The 24,962-nt window shown below is 52.3% G+C and overlaps 1 protein-coding gene across 3 annotated transcripts in view; it reads right to left on the reverse strand.

The window, feature by feature from the left end:
* The window catches only part of LOC148818880 (septin-2), a 33,507-nt gene extending 11,883 nt beyond the window's left edge, over positions 1-21,624 (reverse strand). For 2 of the 3 annotated variants that reach the window (XM_088935638.1, XM_088935636.1), the window contains exons 1-7: positions 21,508-21,624; positions 15,825-15,874; positions 14,891-14,990; positions 14,546-14,632; positions 13,672-13,795; positions 8,334-8,468; positions 7,010-7,127 (exon numbers count right to left, since the gene is read on the reverse strand). In XM_088935638.1, the coding sequence (XP_088791764.1) occupies positions 7,010-7,127; positions 8,334-8,468; positions 13,672-13,795; positions 14,546-14,632; positions 14,891-14,990; positions 15,825-15,851 (591 nt within the window). In that variant the 5' untranslated portion in view covers positions 15,852-15,874; positions 21,508-21,624. The remainder of the gene's footprint in view (positions 1-7,009; positions 7,128-8,333; positions 8,469-13,671; positions 13,796-14,545; positions 14,633-14,890; positions 14,991-15,824; positions 15,875-21,507) is intronic. The other variant, XM_088935637.1, reaches the window with a different exon arrangement.
* Between the last annotated feature and the right edge of the window lie 3,338 nt (positions 21,625-24,962).

Here is a 24,962-nt window from a genome sequence, read left to right on the forward strand (position 1 = left end):
AAAAGGAATCCTGTTCTATGGAGCTGCCTTATTCCTGGGAATGGGCTGCTACTCCGCAGGGAAGAGCTGTAGGAGCTCGTGTGCAAAGGATCCAATCCGCCGCACTCCGCCGTTCAACCCTAAATCCTAAACTGCTCCCGACAGCAGCTTGGACCATCGCACGTCTCTGCTCAGCCCTCGTGGCTCGGCTCTCCTGGGTGCCAACAGCTCTGCTGAAGGGCGAAGGCTAACTGAAGATAAGAGTTACCTCCTTCCTTTAACCGAAAACCTCCACTGATCCACACTTTACTGTAGGGGTTGGAGGCGCACGTGCTGCAAACCCAGGACACGTCACCGAGGCTGAACAAGCACAGACACTTCTGACAGCGCACGGGGTTTCCGTCTGCACCGCCACGCGCACGTGATGGAGGTACTGTAACCTCGCAGCGTGCAGCCTGCCCGAGATGAGCACCCGAAATGCAGTGTGAAAGAGGGGCTTTCCTTGAAGTACAAAGCCGATACCGTGCTCCACCGGCTACAGAAGTGCGGTGAATGGCCGCCACGGGGCCAGGCTCGAACCCACAACAGCTGGATCCGCCGCCACGTGGGCTGGAGGGGAGAGACGATCATTAGTTACCTTCCTTCATTTCCTAAAAACGACTCCCTGCCTCCGGCGGCTGGCAGAGCTGTGGTGCCTCCAACCCGGAGCGCCGGAGCGCCGGAGCCGGCCCGGCCCGGCCCAGCCCAGCCCGGCCCAGCCGGAGATAAGGACAGCTCTGGGGAGCGATTAAATTAGACAGAAGGAGCTGCCCAAACCAGAGGGTCAGCAGCCCTGCATGTCAGACCATCTCCACGGCAACAGCTCAATAAGGAACGGAGGGGAGGGGGAGGGGGCGATTCCTATCACTATGCACCCCTCCCCCCCGAATTTACAGTTGCGTTTAAACAGGCCCCCGGGCCACCCACCAGGATCACGGGGCCAGACTGGTACACTCGCAGCTCTAGGGGAACTGCATGGGCAGACAGCAGTTCTCTCGGCTCTGTCCTTCCCCGGCCTGCTGCCCAGGATGCCGAGCAGAGCGCATTCCTGCTCGCGTTAAAAGCCGAACTCATTTCAGTCGGGGTCCGTCTGACAGCCGGCTGATCCTCCCGCAGGAGGCGGTGGTGGCGAAACCCAGGGCTCGTGTCCGCCAAGCCCACGAGCCCGGACTGCGATCCCCTTGGCGGGCCAGCCGCAGAGAGTCCACACCGGACACGCGACACGGCTCTCGGATTACAGCCAATAAAACACACACAGAAAGGACGTCTACTACTATTCCCCATACGTGACTTTTACCAAATAATGCAGGGAAAAAAACAGTACAAGTGCCTGACAGCTCCTCTGCACGAGGAAGTTAAGTGTGGAACAGCTCCGAGGAAATTTTGAGATCCTAAGGAAACGCAGAGAAGGGGAGTGGCCACTCTGGGTCCCAGAATCCCCTGGATCCGGCGCCGACTGGGGTGCACATCCCAAATAAACTGTAGAATCAAGAAGAAAAAGATCCATCCATTGTCTAAAAACACATTAATCAACTGGATGGTTGCCTTTTCAGTGAATGATGCACTCCACACGTAAAATGCGTTTTGAGACCTGCCTCTCGTGCTCCTGGAGCAAGACGCCGAAACGCACCCGCTTTGCGCCGGAGGTGGAGCAGAGCCGCCCGGCGGCGGGTTTCCCCGGGAGCCAGCTGAGAGAGCGGCCAGCTCGGGCCGATCCGGCCTGCCGCCGCCCTGCCCTGCCCTGGGCCCGAGGCTAGGCCGCGCGCTCGCCGCTCTCTCAGGACAATCCATCACGCCTGACAGAGCTCGCAGGAAGAAACAGGGCAGAAACAATGACGGGAAAGCCCGTGACAAGGAGCACGAGGATAAATTATTACAGCTGCCGAGCCTGGCCACCTTCCTGTGGCAGCCCCAGCCGCAGACGCCAACAATTAGATCACCTTGCGGACACATCGCCGGCGAGCAGAGCCTGCTGGGACACGGGCCGAACGCGTCCCAGGAGAGAGGGGGTACCGGCGGTAATCCTTCCCAATCTGATGACCCCTGGATCCTGCTGTCCTGACCCTGCTGCTCTCCTGTGTTGAGGGCAGGGATCCCCAACACCTGCTGGGTTTTTAAATCCTTAACGTCAGCTGACATGCTACTCAATCACAATCTCGACAAGTCTGTTTTTTTTCCTCTCTACTCAGAGGTCTTGAGGTCTCAAGTTCTGAGTATGACACAAGGAAGCTTGTAAAAATAAGAGGAAAGAGCTCTCTCGTCTGTTTTCTCAGAGAGGTTAACACATTGTCACTGGTAACACCAAAGCCACTTTTGACAGGTTTGTTTTTAAGAGTGAACATAGTTTTTTTGGAGTGTTTCCCCCCCATCTCCTTTGCAAACGTTGGTCAAGTGGCTGAGATTGCAGCTCGAGAGTCAGGAAGTGACGGGCGGCTTGCCGTTTCAGATAAAGAGAAGCTGCTGACGGGCTTTTCCCCAAATCTAAATCGGAAAGCCAAATCTTAAGCCCAACCTTAAGGCCTGCAAACGGGCCTTCCAGGTTCCTACAGAGCAGCGCTGGCCCCTGGCGCTGCGAGCCGCACCCTTTCTCAAGACAGCCACTGACACGGTCCTTCCTGGAGAGGGCGCTCTCTTGAGTGAAAGCCGTCTGGGTATCGGTCAGCTGGAAATCCTCTGCAGGCTCAATGGGAAAGCCACCCCCATTCTTGTGGGAATGTGCTGGAGAACGAGGACCTGTCCTGGGGGGGGGGGGGCAGTGCCAACAGGGCAGGACAGGTCGGGGGAGGGTGACCCCACCCTTCTTCCTCTCAAACAGCTGGGAAAGCAGCCTTTCAGGAACAAGGGAAACTGGGAAAACAACCCACCGGGCTCAACAGGCACGACGGTGGCCGTGCCTCGAGGCCTCGTCTCAGCTGCATGGCAGGAAGCATGCATTGTTCAGCGCCAACCGATTCCCACCGGCAGCGAACAATGGCCAGGCTCCATGCGCCGCGCTCGGCCGTGAGACCTGCACCATGCAGTGGTGAGAAAGGCGAGGGACATCGCCAAAAACAAAAAAAAACAGTGCAAAGATGACTCATGGGTCCCAGCAAGGCGGGGCACTGGTTTAAGGGCTTAAGCGAAAGCAGAGCAAGAACCTTAAAAAAAAGTGATGATCCTTTTCTCTCCGTGTTCATATTTTACAAGTCTTCCCTTGCCATTATAGCTGGAAGTGGAAGGGTCCCTCAGCTAGTGTCTGTACTATAACTAATATAGTTCTACTCCCAGCCGAGCACAAATGTAATCCACTCGCACGCGCCTTTCAAAAACAATCTGAAGTACTAACCGATATACATACAATCAGGCCTGACACATGGGCAAAGCAGGGCCAATCACCCAACACTGCTGAGGCCGCAAAATACATTCAAAAAAGATTTACACAGAATTCAAGATGCAGTGAACACCTTCATTACGTGAAGAAGAGCAAAACAAACTATAAGTACAAAACAGGAAAAAGCTGATCATGAAGAGCAACTGCAGAGAGCAGAAAAAAAAGATACTGCTGGAAACAAATTTAAAAAGGAGAACAGGAGAGTCTTGTTTACACAAAGAGTGGTGGGAGTGTGGAACAAGCAGCTCAGCCATGTTGTTGAAGCCGATACCCTGGTTTCTTCCAAGATGCGGCTGGATCAGACCCTGGAATCAGCTGACTACTCATTACCAAACGGGCTGGTTGGGCTGTCCAGCCTGGAATCACCACACGCGGTCTTACTCCACGTCCACCTGTCCGCGCAGCGGGTCAGGGGACCCAGGACACCCCAAGTCTCCAGGTCCCGTCCTGCCACCCCGGCCCAGGGTCCCGTGCACTGTCATGCGTGCGAGACGCTTCTCAACAAGAGGAAGCAACAACAAAATAAACCAAAACACCAGGCAGCGGAAAACATAACTCCAAACCGCAGGTCGCGGTGTTCCGGGGCTCGGGGAGCGCAGGGAGGACGGGGGTATGCTCCCTGCGATGACTGACCGTGCGGGAAACTCACGTGCACAGCGCACTCCAGTCGTTCTGTTTGAATTTGAAAAAAAACCTCGGGCCTTTCACGGAGATCTCATCACACCGCAGGATGTCCAGGGGATGCCATGGCAACAAGCCCTGCTGTTTATAAGAAAGACCTCCGCAAGCGCACAAGGTTCCGGGGGCGGCAGAGTCTCCCGGGCGAGACGGAGGAACGTTATTGGGGATCCCCCAGCGGGGTACAGACCTCCCCTGTGCTGGGGCTGCGTCAGCACTGCTTTCCAAGCCTGTGCAATAAGAAAGGCGCCGTACAGGAGCTGCTTTTCATTCCAGGCCTGGCTTCCCTGCCCTGGCTTCCCACTGGTTTCAGAATGTGAAATTCTCCCTCTCGCTTCTAAACCCCGAACAGCTCAGCTGCAGCTCCTTCTGACTTCAAAGGCTCAGGACAGCTGCTTAGGGAAAAGGCATTTATTCTTGTTCAATATTTTAAAAAGCTCATTCTTTTCCACAAGAAGCACTTCAGGTCCTTCCCTTGAAACCAAACAATTTGACTGGCCGATATTTTTTATATTTCATAGGCATTGCCAATTGCAAGAAAAAAAAAGCTTAATGTTGATTTGGAGACATATGTACACAGAGTTGTGCCTCTTTAAAATGCAACACCTCAGACAAGCAAAACAGAATTCACATATTTGCTACAGCTCTGCCTTGTGCAAGGCCTGACGTACAGTAACTACATACACTGCTTTTGTAAGCAAAATCAAGATAATGCTAGATCCCGGTGAGGCTGGTTAATGAGTGGATTCGCAAATATCTAAACCAAACACGCAGGAAATACAGTCAACAGTGATAACAACCGAACCTGACACAAAATGAGAAGAAGGGTCTCATCACCCAGTGGAAGAGTTATTCATGCTGCTTTTTCAACTTGTTAATCCCCATCGTGCTCCGGGTGTGTCCCGTACAGGGGGGTGGGGGATTGGGGTGCCCTGCGAGAGGAAGCTTTGCTCCACGGAGAAGTGTTATAGGAACAAAACGCCGGCAGGAGATCAAGGGGCTCTCACTGTACCGCACTGACCCTGGTGAGGGACAGCTCAGAGGGCATTCCTGCCCCCAACAGTTGCCTTCAATGACAGAGTCATTGTTGCTGGTCAAAGGATTGGGGGGGGGTGGGGGGTGGGCAGGCATTGATGACCTGTCCTACTCACTCACAGCAGTGGGCAGAGAAAGAGTACACTGCCCAGCAGGGAGCTGTGGGGCAAGAGAAGGGGGAGCACGCTGCTATTCATGCACTCGTCAAATAGGATACAGTACAGCTGATAGAATCAAGAACGGTTGCAAACACGAGCAGCTATTCAGTCAGTCTGGTGCTTAATGGATCCTAGGATCTCATCCGGCTGTGTCTACAAAGCAGCAGTAATATCAGCTTCAGCAACGTGGCCGAGCGCTTTGATCCAGTCTGTTCCGATGTTGTAAATGAGCATTATACAATTTTATCATCCGTTAAAGTTTAAATCGGACACTTATTTCCAGGTAATAACATTCCGTTTGCCTGTTAATGACTTCCTAGCACTGGAAAAGTATCTCAAATGACGCTTTCGCAAAAGCTTTTGTGCGTTACACCACCCGTCAGCAAACAGCGCCCTGCAGCGTGAGATTTTAAGGACCGAATCTGAATCCAGTCCAGAAGAATTCAAGTAATTAGTGCAGGGGCTCACTGCTAAAACGGCCAGGGCTTCGCCCAAAAGAGCGAATTGAAAGAAAAACGGAATAGAATATAGAAGGATTACGTGTGCTGTTGCATCCGGCGTTTTAATCAGAAGGAGCTGCACGCAGAGTGGGCACTGCTCAAATCAAGAGCCCTTTTAGACGGCCCATTAAAAACAAACAAAAAAGAAATCCACAACAGTGCCCTGTTAGGAACAATCGTCCAGAGCTCAAGGAAGGGATGTGATATCACAGGGGCAGGAAATCCTATTTATACAATGCAATTCTCTCCTGCCCGGTGGAGTTTATTTGGTTACCAAGGGCCTGAGGCCGCTGTTCCACGGAGAGGCACGCTGCCCGCGGTCTCAGAACCCCAGCCGGTGCCGAGGGAGGAGAGGAAGAGGGCCAGCTGGCGCCGTGCCGGGCTGCCCGGGGTCCGGTCGGGATTGTGCAAACTTCCAACCGCAGCGCACACTTGCCCGACCCGGTCCAAAGACCGTTTTGGAAAGAAGTCGGGGAGGTCGAGCAGCAGCGAGCACCTGCAGGCCAGCGGCACCGCCGGCACACGGAGCAGGCCGCAGGAAACACCTGCCCCCCCGACAAACAGAGATGTGCTTTTCTTTCACGCGCTCTCGTTGGGTCGGCGCGATTGTGCCGACAGCTATCAAAACAAGCCGTGTGTTTTGCGAGACCGCTCCAGACACGCAGGGAAGTCCCGTTTCGGCCTTCCCTCTGCAGCAGCCAGCTCGCAGCAGTAAACAGCGCGGGATTATTTCTGTTGTGCAGGTGAACGACGAGCCACTTGGCTGTGACCTGGCTTTGTTCTCGTCCTCTATTGGAAAAAACATCTCTAGAGAGATTTCTCACCTGCTCAGCTCGGATGGAAAACACACCAGAGAAGACCCTTCCTGTCCTGGCAGTTGCAACGCCAGCGTCTGTTGATTTTCTGTCAAGCTGAACGTCCAAAGGCTCAGTCAGAGCCCTAAACGAACCAGCCGCCTGATTAATCAGACCTTTTTAACCGATGCCCCGCTTTTTTAAATAGCGGACGCCATCAAATGACTAATGAAGTCTTAGGAAAAAAAAATTTGACCTCATCAGTTTTATGAACGGTTTTCATCATTTTGGAGCCAATTCCAAAAAGTTGTGTCAGTTAAACGGGGAGGGGGAGTTCTTTAAATAAGAGCTGAGCTGTATGTGTAGTTTATAGGGAGCGTGTTGAGAAGGCTCTGTGTTGAAAGGAGCACTGTCAGAATGAGACGGGTGGACTGGCCGGCTGCCCGGCTCTCTCACCCTCCTCTTGAGCCTGTCGCGCTCCTTCAGCGTCAGGGTGTCGGCCTTGGCGATGACGGGGACGATGTTCACCTTGCTGTGGATGGCCTTCATGAACTCCACGTCCAGCGGCTTCAGGCTGCGGAGACAGAACGGGTCAACGTGGGGCACCGGACGGACGACGACCGCGGGACCTCTGCGGACCGGGTCGCATAGGGCCCCGCCACAGCCCTTCCGCTAGGCTGTGATTAAATCACCTGCTCTTTAAAGATGAAGAGCCCCTTCATTCCTTATGATCTACTGATTATACAGAGTGTATCAGAAGTCTGGACACGTTAAACATTTACTGCTGAAACTAGTTGCCTTTACCATCCATACCATATTTTATGAATGTCTTCTTAAGCAATACTTGAGACGGAAGCAGTGATCTTAAACTGTGCACTCCGAAGTTTTGCCCTAAGGGCTGCAGTGCTGTCTGGTTCGGACCACAGACCACAGACTCCGGCTGTTCCCGCTGGAAAAAGTCTAGTGGTACCGGAGTTGGACCTTGTGGAGGTCACGCCACTGGCCAGGGCGTCCCGTCCATCAGCCAGTTCAATAATAATTTTACAAATTGACTGTAGGTAATCAGACATAGACCTTGGCAAAAAGGGTAAGTTTTAAGTTTAGATTTGAAGAGAGTTTAGAGACTTTAGTCTCTCGTAAAGTCTGAGGTCATGCAACAAGACTGGAGCAGTGACACAGAAAGCATGACCATCAAATGTCTGGGATTTAGCCCTGGAGACAGTGAGTAGAGGACCGGCCTCAGCTGGCTGGAGCCTAGGGGTGTAAACATGGAGGGGTTCAGAGAAGTACGATGGGGACAGATTGTTTAGAGCATTGAAAGTCAGAAACAAGAGCTTATATTGCATACGCAGGATTTCAGGATCCCAGTTCAGGACAGAAGAGGCATATATTTCCTTTTGACTTCCGATACCCCTTGTACAGCAGGTAACAGACGATTTGAAAAGGTTTATGTAAGCTGAGGGTTTAAGTGGCTCTCCTGCAGCAGGACAGGAAACGCCCGATCACAACATCTGATGGGGATGCCAGCTGCACACCCCTGCATTTCACCAGAACAGCATCTGTGCCGTTTCCCCACAGCCTGGGCCAAGCGTTACCATACCGTACCATACCGGCCTGTGTCAAGACCGTGAGCTGGCGACGCCCTGGCACCTCCTTCACCACGGAGCTCCAGAGCAGGAGCATGGCGTCTTTGCTCGCGGGCACGCCGTCGGTTTGGCAGAAGGCCAACAGGCGCGCCCCCGCCCCTGCGCCCAGCGCCCCCCTGCCCCCGCCCTCTCACCCATGTCCGAAGGGTGAGATGAAGTAGAAGCAGCAGTGCACCCGGTTGTCCACGATGTGCCTCCTGTTCAGGCCGCTCTCGTCGTGCAGGTAGCGCTCAAACTGGTTGTCGATGTACTGGATGATGGTCTTGAAGCTGCAGGAGAGGAGGCAGAGACGCAGGAGATGAAGGAAAAGAGGGTGCAGAGCGAGACGGGGTGCATGAAGAAAGGGGGAGGGGCGCCCAAAAAAACCCTGGGGGACACCATCAATACACTCTTCGTGGGAGTCCCAACACCGAAACTCCTACATAAAAGCCTCCGGAGACAACACAGCAAGGAAACAGGAAGCCCTCTACACAAAGGGCTGCGGGAGTATGGAACAGGCCGCCCAGCTATGCTGCCAGAGCCAATACCCTGCCTGTGTTCAAGAATGAGATCCTCAGATCAACTTAGTGACTAAAACAAACCAGTTAGACTGAGACCCCTCTTCGCTGTGGCCTCTTAAGACACAGTCCCTTGTTAAAATACTTAGTGCATGTGGGACGATCTGGGTTTGAGATGCAGCCATGAGAGAAGTTTCATTTTACACTCAAAACAAAAAATAACAACAGTGCCTGAATACAATACGGTTTATCAGTATTCACTGATACTTTTGTCATCCTCCAGCTCTCAGTAAATAGACCTTGCACAGTGCTGATCAATGGGACCCAACTGGTTAAATGTCTTGCTACAGGAGAGGACTGAGTGTGGCGACCCAGGTGTGTCACAGGTTCGAGTCTGGATCATCAGGACGTCCTCGGCTCAGGGGTTGCTGGGGCAGGGAGGGTGGGGATTACCCGGCCAGGGCACACCCCCGTCTCCCTGTGACACGGCGCCCCCTGCCGTCTCCCGAACACCTGCAGGGACAAATCGCCGGGGGACATGCCTCTCCCTCCAATCAGCACTCAGCCCACCGCGGAGATCAAGACTGCAACCGCGCGACGGGGTCGCGGTTCTGGGTCACAGCTGGCGACGTGCGCCGGCAACAATCCCCGCCGCACTCTAGCCGACACAAATTACAGCCCACTCTGTGTGTAGCTCCGTTTAATTAAGCTCTGTCGACGGGCTGCGAGCCTCCAGAGCTCGATCAATGGAGGGCCGGCCTGTCTAGACTCCGCACATGCCAGGACTGAGCCCTCAGCCCCTCAGCGGGGAAGACTTCATTAAAAACCGAGCGCTTCTGTGATCGCTGTGACACATCGCGCTCCCGCGACCCGCAACCACAGCGGCTCGGCGGGGAGGGGGGGAGGGCCGGGGCCGGTACACACAGCACATTGCTGCTGCTGCTCTCCCTGCCCGGCCTCTGGATCGCAAACGGGGCCGACCTCAAACCCTGGCTGACTGCTCGGAGACGGCTCCCCCCCCCCCCCGAAGTCTTCTGATTAAAAGGCAGTGGCCCCGTTTTGCAGAGAAGCGTTTCATTTAAAAGCACAGTGCAGACGTTTACCGCCTTCTCGAGCTCCAAAAAGGATGGACATGAAAACCGCACAGCACGGATGCCAGGGGTCGGGTCCTCCCCAGGTACTACGTGGTTTTAATGATGCCCATACAGAGCGTGGAACTGCAGCACATATTCTCACTTTCTGTAAACACCTGACAAGCAAGGAAACAGGCATGACCGACGTCATGCTCGTCAGGAAAGACTCAGCCCTGAGGCTCAGGTAGGTATGAGCCCCGGCAGTACAGCACTATAATGAAAGCTCAGCTCAATCAGACTCGGCTGTCAGTATCTCGCAGTCACTCCTGACATCCACTATCCACCTCTACCGTTATCAATCCTACAGGTGATCCCTTCGTCTCCCACCTCCCCCTCTGCAGCTGCCCGTGGGTCACCCCTCACTCACAGGGGCCCCAGGGTGTCCTTGTCCTCTGGCCAGGAGCTCGGCCCTCAGCCAAGCAGGCTCAGCCATATTTTCCACTAAACACTCCAGAATCCTTACAGCACCCTTCATTCGAGGGTGTCGTTACTTCAAGTAAATTATTGTTGGCTGTTCTTAAAAATGATTTGAAAACATACATTAATCATATAATATCCTTACACTTATATAGAGCACTCCACTCAAAGCACTTTACGTGTAAATGGGATCCTCTCCACCCTCACCAGTGTGCAGCCCCACCACACCAGCTCTCAGTGGGGAGGAGAGCAGAGTGACGGAGCCAGTTCAGAGATGGGGATTATTAGGAGGCCATGACTGGTAAAGGCCAGGGGGAAATTTGGCCAGGACACTGGGGTAACACCCCTACTCTTTTCAAGAAATTCCCTGGGATTTTTAATGACCACAGAGAGTCAGGTTTTACATCTCATCTGAAGGCCGCCCTTTTTACAGTACAGTGTCCCCGTTGCTATACTGGGGAATTAGGACCCACACAGACAGCAGGGTGAGCGCCCCCTACTGGTCCTGCTCACCCCTCCTTCATCAGCAGCCTCAGCTTACATCTCAAATAGGTTAAATCTGTTCTTGAGTGGGACGACGCCCTGACAGCTTCTATAATCGTTTTTATCAATCTAGCCAGCACCTCTCTGGAAGCCGGGAGGCAACCCAACAGGACGCAGTAGGAACATGCAAACTCCGCACAGAGGGTGCCCTCTTCCGGAATGAAAACCAGGAGGAGGTAGGTAGCAGCCCCTGCCACAGAGCCACAATGGCACCCTTTCTGGCGAGCACGCGAGTGACTTTGAGCACAGTGCTCACCTTGTTATACAACACACACACACACACACAAAAAACTAATTTACAAAAGCAAAAATCCAGCCTGTGAATTTCAGGTTGCTGTTTTTTTTTTTATTTCCCAGGCGGATGCTGCAAATTGGTGGTGGTGTTGGAGGGGATCCCCATTACCTGTGAAGGCTCCAAGTGGAGGGTCCAGAAAAGCGCTTTAGAAGGGTGAGGAATTATTTGACAACTGGACTCTTAAACGCTGTCTTGACGTGCACACCTGACGGTGCAGAAACAGGCCCGAGACATCTTGCACGCGAGCCCAAAACCGGGACGGCCACTTCCAAACCGCGGCCCACGGCGGACACACCAGACGGAGAGCAGCCTGCGAACCAAGAAGGATCCTGCCCCCCCCCCCACCCCACCCGTCTCGGACCCCCACCCCTCTCCGTGACCTCCCGCCCGCCAGTCTCCCAGTCTGGCTGGTCGCCTTCGTTACAGAGCTCCCTGCCAAGAGCACGACTCCCCTCCTGTTTACTCCTCTCTTTCTCAGCTTGCTGCTGGGACTCAGGAATCACAAAAGATAAACAGCTTCAGTCTGAAACGGCGAAGACAGAACGCACGGTCAGCGCGAGAGATGTTTTGCTCTTTCTGGGGGAGCAGGGAGAGAGAGAGAGAGAGAGAGAGGACAGCGGCAGGACACCCGCTGGGCAGCTGGATGAAAGCCCGACAGATAAACACAGGCAAACGAGGACAATAAACAGGAAGCCGTGATTTTAATACAATGCCCTGCCCGCAGGCCCCGGCGGCCGTGGTGGGGGGGGCTCGGAAGGAAGTCCAGCCGCTCTGCCTGTCGGCTCCCATTTGCACATCGGGAGGAAAAGGACACCGCAGGTACACCAGGAGCGCCGCACGTGAAGTGTACGAAAACGGACAGGCGAGAGGAGACCTTTCTGCCCATCTGGCCCCGTCTGTGGCTAATCGTTCCAGTCTCCCACCACCCTTTGTGTAAAGTAGTTAAAGGGCCTCCTATTCTCGGTTTTAAACGCAGTTTTCCCACTTGTGCCCTCTGGGGACCCCCTGCCTCACTCCGCCAGCACCTGTGATCGCATTCCCAGCCTGTACAACAAAAATACAATGAAACCAGAGACACGTTCATCTTCTAACCCCTTCATCCAAGTCAGGGACGCGGGAGAGCCGGAGCCTGTCCCAGAAGGCAGCGGTACACCATGGACGCCAGCCCATCTCGGTGCTGGCAAACAGACACTCACCAATTTTCCCAGAAGCCAATTAACCTGCCAGTAAGTCTTTGGACTGCGGGGGGGGGAACCTGGAGCACCTGGAGGAAACCTGCATGAACACAGCAAGACCAGACAAACTCCACACAGACAGCGCCCCAGTAACTGAACCCAGGGCCCCCGCCCAGGCTGGACCGTTAGAAAACGGATGGATGTTGCCCAGCAGTGAGGTGCTTCACTGCTGCTGGCCAGGCTGGAAGCAGCGACCCAGCGCGAGTCCTGAGCCTCACGCCAGAGCTTCTCTGGGGATCAAACCAGGGCGAACGACACTTTTTCCAGGATGGCCGCTAGTCCGAGCTTTCCGTGAATTCCAGGGGAGCTCGCTCTGCCCCGTCAGCAGCCCGCTGCGGAAGTGCCGAGGAGTGGGAGGAAGGGAACTTTGAAACAAAAAAAATACAACCTCACCCCACCACCACCCCCTCCGTCATCTGTCATCTCCGTTGGACGAAAGCCATGTCCAACTTTCACCCGCTGCCCTGTCTTACTCACTTACTTGGATTTTCTGAGCTTTTCCCAACCTCGTTTTGTTTGTTTTAAAAAGATGGAGCTGCGACAACAGGGCTTTCAGCGCCCCTGGCTCACTGCTTGGGGATTCTCCTTCACGCTCCCCAGAATCCTGACAGAGACACCCCCCCCACCCCCACTTTCCCCCCTCTCTTTTGTGCAAAACTACCACACATGCGGCCCATCTCAGGAAACTGGTCCGGGAAAAAAAAAAAGTAACCAGTAACTCCTCTCACGCCGTCTCGTCCTCAGGCGGGCCGGAGGACTGGGCAGGAGACGCATGCAGAGCCATGTTCTTGCTGCACACTGACAACACAGGGAATCGGACCAGACTCCCAGCGGACAGCGCTCTGATCCACTCCGGGCACATAATCCATCCAGGAATAAAACAACAACTAGGCGATGGGTCATTTCACTTTACACTGACCGGCTGGGAATGGAGGGAAATCAGATAACACCAGATCCGTAGTGTCCCTTCTCCAACACTACAAACCCCTTTTACAGTACCAGGGGGGTTTCCAAACTTTTTTGGCTGGAGGACACTGTGCAAAGAAATACCTCTCAGGAAGAGCCACCCAGTTTCAAGATAAACCAGATTAAAGTCCTGACTTCTCCTACTCTTGACTATAAAACTGCCGCGCCTGCAGGAGATGCGTTCACTGCCAGCATGGGGACCCCCCCTGCACAGCCCCCAAGAATGCTGGTGACAAACCCCCCGTTTTATACCACAGGAGTCTCGCCCTCTTCCCCAAGACTGAGAACGTCGACAATCCCAACTCCAGAAGATCACACACAGAAAGAGCAGCGCTGTCAAGCGGGGAAGACGCAGGCAGGACAGGCCGAGCGCCGAGCAGGCTCACCAGTCCTGGCTGTTGATGGCGTCGCCGTAGCCCGGCGTGTCCACCACCGTGAGGCGCAGCTTCACCCCCCTCTCCTCAATCTCCACCGTGGACGCCTCGATCTGCACCGTGCGCTCGATCTTCTCTGGGAGGCGAAGAGAACACCGCGTTACCGCAAGGGCCCGCCCACCGGATCGAGGACGCATTCGGTGACGGGGAAAAAGCAACACGGCCGGTGGGATGGACGCGAGAGCCTCCCGGGAGACTCAGCTGGCAAAGGTGCAGGTTGAAATCTGAGATCTGGGTGTCATGGGTTCGAGCCGGGGTCACGTGGGTCACATTGCCACCTGGTTCCCAATGTGGCGGCACACAACAAGCTCAGCTTTTCAGGGATGAGGTCTGATTATCCAGACAGGGTTGTCCATTTTCTCAGAGAGGCAGAAGCCTGCAGGCTTGTGGTGCCGCTCCTCCCATCAATGCCAAAACCTCTAGGACGGGGGAGGGGCATCTGTGACGTGTTAATAGGCGATTGGCTCGAAGGAGGGTGGGAGGAGGAGTCTGCCTGTGCACGTCCTCATTCTCCCCCGTGTGCGGTCACAGTGTTTGTGGCCGTGTGCAGACATGTGAAAAACACACGATCAGCAATTCCAAGATGGATGTGTAAATAAAATGGTGTCAAAGACAGGATGAGGATGAGATCCTCAGACATTTTAGCTACTAAAGCCAAAATAATCTGGAAGGGCTCAGCAGACTCCTCTCTTTTTCAAACCTCCTTACGATTTTTGTGCAGGGGGTACTGCTCATGGCTTGTCGAGACCGGACGGACCACGAAGCAACCCTGGCATCTGCCAAGCTGCACTTCTCCACTCTACGGCACTCTCACTCTCGGCCTCACCTGCAGCCCCAGGGATGTAGCGCTCCGGGTACAGGTCCGTCAGGAACAGGCTGTTGATGAGCGTCGACTTCCCCAGGCCCGACTCTCCTGCAGGAACAGAGACAGCACACCCCACGCTGAGCCTCAAGACGACTTTCTGCAGGAGCTTCACCCGGGGCTCCCCGGGACCGGCACTGTACCCGCTCGGGCAGGACAGGACCCCAGCTTTTATTTCCAGGGGACAGTTTCAAGTGGACAGCCTGCGAAGCGACCGAGGTTCGGGCAGAGAAACACGAGCTCTCCTCCCCATGGAGGGGTCCATCCAGAAAACCCATCGCCCCCCACTCTTCCAGCACGCAGACTCACCCACGACCATCAGGGTGAACTCGAATCCCTTCTTCACCGACTTCCTATGGACCTGATTCGGCAGGTTGGCAAATCCCACATATCCTGCAGCCTCTGGGAACTGCAAAACGGGAACAGTAAGACATGTTGAAAGGACCTGTCTCTGGGGAGCAGGAAACTCGCCATACGCTGACTGCAACTGCCTCTATACGGTATTTTGACTGAGTGCTGAAGACAGTCCAGCACCATAACCAAGATTATTACACCTGCAGCACAGTGTGGAAACTAACTTAGTTTTCAAGAGATGTACTGCACTACAGTGCTGATTCAGAGGAGCAGTGAGGAAGACGGCAAGGGCTTTCTTTCATCAGCAGCCATATCACCCTGCAACTCGCCCCTGACAGCCCACTGAAGCCTGATCAGTACCTGGAGGGGAGACTCCTGGGAAAGCTAAGGCTGCTGCTGGAAGAGGTGTTAGTGGGGCCAGTAGGGGGCGCTACCCCTGCGATCTGTGTGGGTCCTAGTGCCCCAGTATGGTGACGGGGACACTGTACTATAAAAAGGCGCCGTCCTTCGGATGAGACGAAAAACCCAGGTCCTGACTCTCTGTGGTCATTAAAACTCTCAGGGCGTTTCTTGAAAAGAGTAGGGGTGTTTCCCCGGCGTCCTGGCCGAATTTCCCCCTGGCCTTTACCAGTCATGGCCTCCTAATAATCCCCATCTCTGAACTGGCTCCATCACTCTGCTCTCCTCCCCACTGAGAGCTGGTGTGTGGGGAGAGGACTGGTGCATCACCCAGGTGGAGGGGATCCCCATTACCTGTAAAGAGCTTCGAGTGGAGTGTCCAGAAAAGCGCTATATACGTGTAGGGAATTAGTGACTATTATCACTAAGAGATGTCCAGGTGTCCAAGTTAAATTTCTGACAGTCAAGGCCCGTGGGAACTCTCACTCACCTTCCCTTTCTCTCCAGACTGAGACATCTCCAGTGACTAGGAGCCCAAACCTACAACACAAACACAGGAGGCTCATTCACTGCACTGCTGTTCAGAGAAAACTGCCAGTTAAGAAAACAAACTTTGAAAGAGGCATTTCAAGAGCCTACAGAGAGTCTAGATTTACGAGACATTTTACAGCCCCATTGTGCAGGTTTCTTTTGTGGGAAAGAAAACCTGGGGATGTGAATGAGGCAGGAGGTTTTACGAGTCCGGCTGAAGAGCTTTCCTTCCTCCACCGCTCTGCTGGGGATTAAGCTCGGGCAGCCGCCGCCGTGGCGCAGACACCAGCAGAAACGCTCCGCGGGGCTGATCCCAGAGCAGCTCTCCAGCAGCCCCTGGATCTTTCCCAGCACGTTTCGCGTCGGGCTTGAAATAAACAGCTTGGTCTCGGGTTTAAGTAGGGGAAAAGTATCCGACGGCCCAGAAATTGTATAATAAGTAACGACAGGCCACTGGGATCAAGGGCCTACGGAGAAAGCAGCCCAGCCTGCTAAGAAAACGACCTTTGAGGGCTTCCTGCTGCTGTGCCAACTGGACCAATTTTCCTAACCATGCGTAATATTCTGATACCACTGCAGGCTGAGGATAACAACATCCGTTTCATGTCTCTTTCCCATTCTGACATTCTCATCTGCTCTGGATAGATGTCTTTTATAACTGTGCCACCTCTTTCAGACCAACCTGAAAAAACACCAGTAAGGCCACCAGAGAGGAGGTCACTGGCTCTACTGATGGTTCCACAGGCAGAACACGGTACCTCTCCCTTCCCAGCTAAGGTCGAGGTCCCTTTGAAACCCCCCTTTAGAGAGAGATCATTTGGATTAGCCTGCCAAACCCACCCAGCCTGTGTCATGAAGGTGGAAACCCACAGGAAACATGCAGACTCCAGACAGACAGGCGTGCCGGCCCAGAATCGAACCCGGGACCCCGCCGCAGCACTGACGCCCCCATGCAGTCGCACTGCCCAAGCAGCCGGACTGCGTGAAGCAAGCGCCTGGCAGAGAGAGGCAGCAGAAAACTGCGCTGAGAGGCTGCGACATTGTGGGTAATGTTTCAGGGGTCAATGCCTAACGCAGAAGCAGGAGGCCACAGGAGTGTAATGCAAGGCGGGGTACACCCTGGACAGGACGCCAGTCCAGGGCAGGGCACACACAGACACACACACTCACACCAGGGCCGATTTCCCCAGAAGTTATTTAACCTGCCAGCGTGTCTGTGGATTGTGGGAGCAAACCAGAGCGCCGGCAGGAAACCCATGTGAACACGGGGAGAACATGCAAACTCCACACAGACAGTACCCCCAGGCCCGGGAGTGCACCCTGGGCCCCAGCGCTGCAGGGAAGCCAGGCTAACCGGTGCAACCCCACGCCGGCCCACAGAGGAACAGCTACAGCTAATCCAAACACGAGACTCCCCAGCGCGCTGGCCAAGGTGTCCGCCAGCAGGAACAGACCTCCAGCCAGCTCCCGGAACTGGGGAGGGCTGTTATTCCAGAGCGCCGGCTAACTGAACCTGGAGTGGTCTGCGGAAATATTAAATCAACTTCAACTTATCATCTGGGAGATAATTAATCAAGCACAGGAGTGTAAATAAAAAACCCAGATGGAATTTACAACAGCAACAAAGTGGGCCCACAAATCCTTCAGTAGAGATTTAGTGAAAGTTAAACGCAGCGAGGTTTTCACAGATGTATCGTGTCCAGCTGCCCGAAGGCTGCAGAAGAAGGAATCAGTCAAGCGCTAAAGGAAACGAGGAGTGCAATCCTTTCAAATCCCGAATGGTTCTCACGAGCACCCCTCTGCAGAAAGACGCCGGTCTTTTTGAAACACTAAAACCGTCACCCGCGGCTGAAACAGCTGCTGCCGGTTACAGCAGGTAACTGTTCTTTCTTAAAAAAAATAAGCTCTTCTTCACGTGTTGCTGCCTTATCTGGGGCGCAGAGCGCTGGCAGAGGGGGGCGTTCTGTGAAACTCCCGAACAATCAACGGAATTCAGAACCCACAGACAACTTGGAAAAACATGCTGCCCGGCGACCTGTTCAGATAAACACAGCTAGTTCCGAGATAGATGTTAGCGTGAGGGGTCTTGGGGGTTCAGGCCGAACCCTCTGCTCTGCTGAGAACGCTCCTGGCGGCAGGAAACCGCGAGCTGCCAGGGAACAGATGGCCAGCGACAGGGGTGAATTATTTACTCAGATCCCCTGACAGACGGACGCAGCTCTCTGGGCCACACCGCACCCAGAGGACCAATCCAGCTGCTTTTGAGGAAAGCCAGGATCAAAGACTTTCAGGGGCGAACAAGACTCCTTGGATGCCATTTTTTTTTAATCAAAATCGTCTGCACACTGCTTTCCGACTTTGAATTGCTGCGGGATTTTCTTGTACTGTTCTCAGGAGGGTACTTTACAAGTGGTGTGCTACAAAGCAACGCTGTACTGGGCACTTTTTTTACCTCCCTGAAGAATAAAATAACCGACAAAGAATGACAGACAAGAACTGTAATGGTACTGCGTCTCTACCTAGAGAATACTCCACAACAATCCACACTGGGCTGTTGATTAGTTGGGCTGCTAAACCCAAGCAAAAGGAATGTCAGAGATCTTCGGTTTCGTATTCAAGAAATGAAGGCCACCAGCTCAACTCATGCCGACAGATGACTCATTTTACCACACAGCCCCCACCGCCAGACCAGAGGGAGCACAGAGGGTCACCGCAGGTTCAAGAAGGTGAGCCGCCGCACAAAACTGGGCGCGGGCACACACGCGTCACACGCAGGACACGCAGGACACGTGCCCTGCTCCCCTTGACAAGATGGGAGAAGATCTCAGCTGATAACTGACAACCGAAGGAAATATAATTCCGCACAGAGTTCTGCTTGCATCCAGACTTGTGTCTTGTCCCCCCCTCCCCCCACGATGGCTCGTTTTTCACTTTTTTTAAGTGACTTAAACTTGTGCCCACTCACACACAGCCTGGGGTTTTTCTTTCCTGGAGCAAACGGAGCGACGCCCCCTCACAGAAGAGCATTACAGCTGTGCCGCCCCTGGGATTTGAACCCACAACCCCCCACCCCTCAGGTGCTAGTCTGGAGCCCTGACTGCTGTGCCACACTGCTGGCCGTTTCAGCTCCAGGCTGCTCCACTTTCGCGAACGGGAGGCCTGGGAGAGGCGCCGGGTTTCAGAATCCCTTCAGCTTTGACCGTGAGCGAGAAAGGGGAGGAGAGAATCTGGGACCAGCTACCCAGCCAGGGGGTTGAAGCCGAGCCCCAGGCTCAGGTGGTTTACAGTTACAAGAGCCGGGGCAGAGAAGCTCTTCAGCTTTCTTCCTTCAACGCACAGGCAAAGTCAAACCAGGCAGCAAAGTCGAGCTTTTGTTTCCTCCTCCGAAAAACAAAACCTGTTATCTTTCCCTATTTTAAGCAGAAGCTCCGACGCCGGATGTTAGCCTTTCTTTTGCCCCGGACAGGCGGCCCGACAGTTAATTGACCAGACCTCACACAGCTTGATCTGTTAATGCCGACTGACGGCTCCATCAGCAGCGCTGTCCGGCAGGGGGCACGCCGTGAAAGACCCAGGCTTGCCAGCTGTCTGCAACACACTGGCGCTCGTCCTGCCGGGGTTCGAAACCGCGGGCTGTGCTCACCCCAGCGGAGAGAGCCTCAGCCCGGCCTCCAGCCCTTCGACGACACAAAGGCGGCGTCCTCCTGATAACGGGGACCTTTCCGCGTGACACAGTCTTGATTTTCAACAGGCTCAACGCTCACGCCAGCCCCTGAGCCAATCAGATCGGCCCTAACGAGGTGGTGTTGAGCTCAAGCCGCAGAGTCACTCGAGTGAATCGATCATGAACGACCGATTAATCAAAACAACACAGGGGCTAATTTAACCAAAGGAACAAGTAATAGGTTTATTCCGTGCTGAAAACAGAAAAAAAAACAACTGTGGTGGTGTCTTTCATCTCTTTTCAGCATGGAATAAACCTATTACTTGTTCCTTTGCAGCCTACGCATGCTGACGCAGCTCCCCACCTGAACTATTTAATCAATATACAAGGCATTCGTCATTTTTTAAAAACATACAAAAAGAGAGAGAGAGAGCCAAGGTTCTTTTGCAGCTCCATACATATTTTCTCATCATTTCCGAGCTTCTTTAATTTGCCGTTTCAGCAAGGGAACCCAAGAGGTCCTGTTGGCGATAAAGACAGGGCAAATGAAAGACACGAATCCCGGAGAATCGACACCAGCGACGCTGTCTTTCAGCTCCTGGAAGCCAAACTCGCACTAAGATTAGCGTGCTCTCCGTTACATCGCCACACATCTAAAAGAAAAAAAAAACTCTTCTGGTGTTCTCACCTCTCCCTCATATTCACAGTGTCCAGACACCCAGCCTGAGGAAACACAGCCCTGCTATAACAAAGAGGATGGAAACGGTCGCCAATTTAAAATTCGCGGACTTTCGTGCTCAATTATACAAAGCTTCAGCTTTGAGATATAAAACAAAATACTTTAAGTCACAGTTCTATTACCTTAATTTGCTTAATCAATTCGCGACTCAAAAACTGATGAAGTTTTCCTCGGTAAAGAGAGGTGAGAAAGTTGGTTCAAAGTGCACCAGGGCTCCCTCCCGGCCAATATTTTATCCCGCACAACCAGGGGATCACGGCCGCCGCGCAAATTCAATGGTGGCTTGCAGCCATGTTACTGGCGCACCAAACGATAAGAGCTTTAATGATTGTTTCTTTGAAACAGGAAAATAGTGTTATAAAAATGATGAAGCACAGCGGGGTCACTCATGCCAGAACACCACGAGGGAATAAGAGCTGTAATGATTAATTCTGTCAGAAACAGTTTTTTTTTTTTACACAAAACTCCTTCCCGGGATTGCGTCACGTTTTAAGGATTTGTCTCTCTTATCAAGGAATTAGGTGACACTTAGGAGATGCATCATTGGTGGACTACAGCTGGACCAAACCGGTTGGATGGATTTTAATCGTTTTTAATAAAACAACGCAATACTACTACTACTACTAACATGCGCTTTGAGTGGAAAGTCCAGAAAAGCGCTATAGAAATGTAAGAAAATAATAATAATTATTAATAATAATAATAATAATAATAATAATAATAATAATAATATTAATAGAGCCGTTATTGCTGTGAATTAATTATGCTATTAATCAGTTTGTCGGTTTTACGTTTTATTGCAGTTAATCAGGCGTGCATGGCGAATTTTTTGGGAAAAGAGAAGCTCGTGAGAGGTAGGGCGCGCTCTCCCCCAAAATCCCGAAATCCGTCCCCACCCAGCTGGGAGAACAGAGTCTGGACGGAGCCATGAACGGGGCTATAACTGGCCGCACTCAGACCAGAGCTCATTAAAGGATTGTTTGTATCACAGTACTGTGCGCCTATTAGTTAACTCGTCGCTCGGTAACGTCGTATCGACTTTTCTTCCCGTCTTTTTCCAAATGGACAAAAACTTTGGGGCACCTGGATACAAAATAAGCTGTTCACACCCCAAACTTTTCTGTGTTTTCCAGAAGGATTACTTAAACAACTTCCAACAAATGAACCCTGAAGGTTTTATCCTTAACGTCACAGCTTACGCCCACCTGAGTTTAGGCAGTTTGTTTGAGCACTCCTTACCTCAGTTTAATGTACCTGAATAAAGTTTTAAAAATGATGTCTCCCTCTGCTCTTCTCTCTATCCCAGGCCGATCCAGGGAATCCGGAACCTCCCCGATTTATTCCGCCTTTATCCCATAATGCACACTTCTGCGCTACGCTTCGGAAAGCACTGTAAAAGTGCGTGAAACGGAAACCATTTTGGATCTAACAGCCTGTGGTAAAGGGTGTAACCGAAAGGTAGCTTTGAGCCAACATGGCGGACAGAGGGATGCAGTGTCTTCCTCTCGTTCCATTGTTTCTGTTGGTGGCGTCACCCTTTCTCGTTTGTCTTACATTTTAAAAACATGAAAACTAATTTTAAAACGTGTTCAACCGAGTTAATTTTACAGATTTTAGTAGCAATAGCATCATACAGAGAGAAGCCAAATACACATATGATATGTTGTGATGCAGTTTTAACATATATATGCATTCGAATTAGAAACAAGGTTTACTACAATGATAACTTGAAATTAGTGCGATTCTACCGCGCTATTTACATGCAATACACAGCAACAAGCAAGCTTAAGTTTTTCTTTCTCTTTTTAAGTGTTTTTTTTTGTCATACAGCCAAATATGTGTCCAGGTCTGCATAGTTATGTGAGCAGTTATGAAAAGAGATTTGACATTAAAAGAGATAGCCGGATTATTTTCAACTAATTATCTACATTTGGGAAAATCCACAAATGATTAGGATGGGGTGGCAGTCAGGAGCTGCAGGCTGATTGTTTTCACTGTAGTCCCACAGCCAGTACTCATACAGGGAGCACCAGTCCCCTACCATAAAGAGACAAGAGTAGCAATTGGAGTTTACAACACAAATTCAGGCAGAAGGTTAGATCCTACTCTCACACACTTTTGCTTATCTACGTATATAAATCTCGCACCCAAGTGCGAGCTCTGCACGGGGCTCCTCAAGATATTGGGGGTTTCGTTCCAGAGCCAGGACAACGAGACCCTCAACTGGAGTGCGAGGATCGTCAAGGCGAACGCGAAGCTGTCCCTCAGGGGAAAGCAATGGTGTTGACAGCAGACATCCTGCCGGCTTCTTGCCAGAGGAAGCTGGGGTATCGGCTTCAATACCTTGCTGGGCAGTTTGTTCCACACTTCCACTTTAGGAGTGGAGCGGAGGCTCTGTGGCTCAGGATCTGCGCCTGTGGCTGGGAGGTTGCTGGTTCGAATCCCGCGGCCGGCAGAGGAATCCTACTCCTTTGGGCCCCCGAGCGAGGCCCTTAACCCCCAACTGCTCCAGGGGCGCCGTATAAATGGCTGACCCTGCGCTCTGACCCCCAGCTTCTCTCTCCCTGTCTGTGTGTCTCATGGAGAGCAAGCTGGGGTCTGCGAAAAGACAAATTTCTAATACAAGAAATTGTAAAGGGTTAATAAAGTGATCTTATCTCTTACATTCTAAAACATTATTAGCTTAACATCAAATAAAAACTTTCCGAATGAGCCACCACACCTGTTACCTGTTACCTGCAGTATACCTATATTATAGTTATCTTTTGTGAAATAAAGTTTATTTTGGAAAGAAAAATCCAAGTCTCACACCCGGATCTTGAATCTCTTTCACATTCTCTGCCTCCACATCTTCACCCTTGTACCTCGCAGTGGGGGGAGGGTTGGGCAGCTGTTCTTATACTTTACACATATTCATCTCTCGCTCGTAAGGATCCCAACGTCCTACCAAAGTCAGACTCTGGGAGGGAGGGAGAGGATTGGGAAAGAACCCGGGCCCTGCACCCCCCCCCCACTACCCTTATGGTGACGAGAAGGACATTTCTGTTGAAGAAAAGTCATTTTGGTACAAACCCCAGCTGTTCAGATGGAAACAGATGTTAAGTCGCTTTGGATACCACTGACAGCTGAACTAAATAAAAGAAGCAGGGGATGAGGTCGAGCAATGGTTGGCGTTCAGATCTGGAAAGTGTGGGAAGACCGAGTCTTGCGAAACGCACACGAAATGGTGATAGGAGAGCCGACGTGCTCAGGGGAACGATCCCTCTGGCGCTAATCACCAGAGGCGCCTGTGTGTGTCAGCACTCCCATGGTCCTCCGAGTGAAGAGGTGCCTCCTGTTCTCAGACTGACATTCATGTCCACAGCTTCCCACTTGTGACCTCTGGGATGACTTTGTCAGAGCCTTGGAGGACTTTGGACACGTGGATGAGGTAGTCCGCCTGTAGTCTGGTGAGTCCAAGACTCGAAAAGGCTCAGCTCCTTCAGCCTCTCGGTGTCTGCTGTCTGAAAAGACCCTGTGCAAACATTTCGTGAAAAACTTCGACTCCACTACCTCGTTTGCACAATACTACCATGGCTTAGATTTCAACCATTCTTGTGTTGCAGAGGAACCAGGCTGCTCCAACTACCCTGTTTGAGCAGGCCAAATTAATTTGCATCTGCTGTATGTTCCTGTCAGATCTTATAATTGGGTTGTGCCTGCCAACTGGCAGACCTTCAAGAGCCAATTACAGGCTGTGCTGGGGTCACTCATCTCCAACCCACTCTGCATGAGGCCCTTACAGTCCACTTCATTCCAGCACACTCATACAGCCAGTGTCCTTGCTGCAATTACATTGATCTGCACAGTTATCAGCTAGCAAATAATTGCAGCTCTGGCTGTGACAGGCCGACCTGTTGAAATTCCTTTCCATACTTGGGCACATTCTAACAATTAAACCATGCAAGGGTCCACAAAACTGACAGTTTCAAGATCATGATTGGATTTTTTTTAATTTTCCGAATAGCTGCTGGACATCTGGGTCATTGGCCTAGTTGCGTAGCGCTTGCAGGAATGTTGCGGAAATTCATGCTAGCTGACTGATAAAGCCTACTGTCAGGTCCCATGATCAGATATTGCTCTGACCCCACAAGCACAAGAAGTCATGATTTAGGAGTTTTGCAATCGGGGTTGTGATCACCTTGTAATACTCTGTTTATAGCAGAACAGGAAGCTGTTTATACTGACTCACTTGCAACCTGACCCCTAACATTAGACAAAACTACACCCAAAACACTGATTCATCTTCCTTTCACGAGCAGACTCTCCATACTGTATAACTTTTTTCTGCCGTTCCAGTTTGAGCGGTTAATGAATGACACAGTGGTGCAGTGGTTAGCATTGCTGCCTCACAGCGCTGGGGTCCTGGGTTCCGTTCTGAGCTTGGGGTGCTGTCTGTGTGGAGTTTGGATGTTCTCCTCCTGTCTGTGTGGGTTTCCTCCAACGCTCCAAAGACATGCTGGTAGGATTATTGGCTTCTGGGAAAATTGTCCCTGCCACGCACAGGTGGGTGTTTGTGGCTGTCTGCCCTGCGACGGACTGGCATCCTATCCATGGTGCCCCTTCTGCCTTGTGCCCGTTGCTTGCTGTGACAGACTGCAGCTGCCCTGCAACCCTGTACTGGATAGATTGGTCAGAAAATGGATGGCTGTGCA

The sequence above is a fragment of the Atractosteus spatula genome, chromosome 17, assembly GCF_055471065.1.
Source record: "Atractosteus spatula isolate fAtrSpa1 chromosome 17, fAtrSpa1.hap1, whole genome shotgun sequence".
NCBI lineage: Eukaryota > Metazoa > Chordata > Actinopteri > Semionotiformes > Lepisosteidae > Atractosteus > Atractosteus spatula.